Source organism: Notothenia coriiceps, unplaced genomic scaffold (genome assembly GCF_000735185.1).
Source record: "Notothenia coriiceps isolate Sejong01 unplaced genomic scaffold, NC01 NC01_scaffold00023166, whole genome shotgun sequence".
Taxonomy (NCBI): Eukaryota; Metazoa; Chordata; class Actinopteri; order Perciformes; family Nototheniidae; genus Notothenia; species Notothenia coriiceps.
In genome coordinates, this window is record NW_011355867.1 from 1 (window position 1) to 2,081 (window position 2,081).

Here is a 2,081-nt window from a genome sequence, read left to right on the forward strand (position 1 = left end):
TTAAAACAGCATCTCTCTAGATCAGGGGTGTCCAAGCTACGGCCCGCGGACCATTTTGAATCGGCCCTCAGCTAATTTTAAAAGTATAATGGAATATGGCCTACAAATGAAACTTGTGCTTGTCTTATATTGTACTTACACAGTAGTATTCATGTGTTAATAAGACCACTTCAAATACATTCACTCAATTAAAGTTGGAAACATTTTCTAACATATCATGGTTGATAAGAAAAAAGCCCAATTACTTATTTACATAACAAGCTTGAAATATACCCTTAATATTTCTCCTTATTATAATCAATCTGAGGCTTCTGTTTTAAGAGCTGAGCTGCCAACACTCAAGCATCATTTACCTACATTTGATTGATTTTGCTAACTCATAACTGAACTTAAGAGGCAATATACCTCACCTGTAGTGAGTGGCGAAGCCCTTCGTATATATTTTTCTGTATGTGGCCCTCTGTGAAAAAAGTTTGGACACCCCTGCTCTAAATGCATGACATGTTTAACTTGTCATTTTCATCAATATCAATGAGCCTTTTTTTCTACAGACGAGGACACAGAGGTTTCTCATCACAGAGTGGAAAGTGTTTTGGATGCAATTGTATAAATACTTTGTGATTATTTGCAGGTCTTGCAATATTTTGTAAATGTCACTTACAAAATAATAATACACATTATTGTTTGGTCCTGGCATTGCTGCCACCGTGACAACATAGTATATATTATTAACTATATTTGTTGCATGATTTATTGAGATGTACACATATTAAACTTTCTATAATATTATCATTATTAAGTCATTATCTGTGTGAACTGACCCTTTCAACAGACTCACCTGACCCTGGACGGAGGGCAAATCCTCTGATGGGACCACAGTGATGTTCATGTTCACATCAAATTTCTGCATCAACAACAGATGGAGAAAAATGAATATGAGCAGAGACTGAAATCAGGCCGTCAGAGGCCCGTAACTCTGATGAAAGAACTCAACAATCTGTAGTGAAGCACAGCTGAGAATGCATTTCCCATTTAAGTTGTTTCAAATGAAGCTTAGTTAAACAAGATTAACCTTGCTCACCTTTTTAAAAATCTGCATGTGAGCGTGCACCACCTCCAGCATGTGGGATGTGATCTCATTCAGGTCTGTGATAACTCGGATGTGTTTGGCCTGCAATGACCTTTCACCCTGAAGCAACAACACAAAGGAAAACATCACCGAAAAATCAATCAAACCATCATTAACCTCCTCATTAACTTACAGTAGAGCTGTGCAGACTTCCAATAACTTTCACATAAGATCCAGGAGAAGCAAACACCAGGGGAGTACAGTCCTGTGGGAAACATGATATTATAATTGATTCCATGATTCCTACAAACTCCATCTCACTACCTACAGAGACGCCCTCAATGCCGCAAAATCTGCTTACCTCTCCACCATCTTCATCGACCCCTCCCGTAACCCCAGGACCCTCTTCTCTACAGTCAACAAGCTCCTCAAACCCCGTGCTGACACCCTCTCTTCCTCCACTTCCACATGCAGTTAATTCCTCCAGTTTTTCTCTGACAAAATCACTGCCATTAATCACTCCCTATCCGCTGCATCTGACACACAAACATCTCCCCCAACATCCACCGCCACAATTCCTCCCTCCATCTCCCTTGACCTCCCGAGCCCTCCTCCCCACGGCATTCTCTCCCAGTTCACTCTGGTTACCCCCCCTGAAATACTCCAACTGATCAGCTCCTCCAAACCCACAACTTGCTCGCTTGACTCTCTACCCACCCCTCTTCTGAAGTCCTGCCTCCCCGTCCTCTGCCCCTACATTGTCAACCTTTTCAACTCCTCCCTGTCCCAAGGAACCGTTCCCTCTGCCTTCAAAACTGCTGCTGTCACTCCCATCCTCAAGAAACCCGGTCTGGATCCCTCCTCCCTCAGTAACTATCGCCCCATCTCCAACCTCCCCTTTCTCTCTAAAACAATAGAACGCATCATCTCCAAACAACTCCACCGCCATCTCCAAAAAAAATGACCTTTTTGAACCCCTTCAGTCTGGTTTTCGTCCTCACCACAGCACAGA

General features: G+C 42.5%; 1 protein-coding gene across 1 annotated transcript; it reads right to left on the bottom strand.

The window, feature by feature from the left end:
* Positions 1–821: 821 nt before the first annotated feature.
* LOC104954291 (replication protein A 30 kDa subunit-like) lies at positions 822–1,939 on the bottom strand (the record flags this gene model as incomplete). The annotated part of the gene is made up of 3 exons (XM_010781378.1): positions 1,263–1,939; positions 1,082–1,189; positions 822–904 (listed from the first exon to the last, which is right to left on the bottom strand). Coding segments are annotated over exons 1-3 (314 nt in total), but the record flags the coding sequence as incomplete, so codon positions are not given.
* Positions 1,940–2,081: the final 142 nt, after the last annotated feature.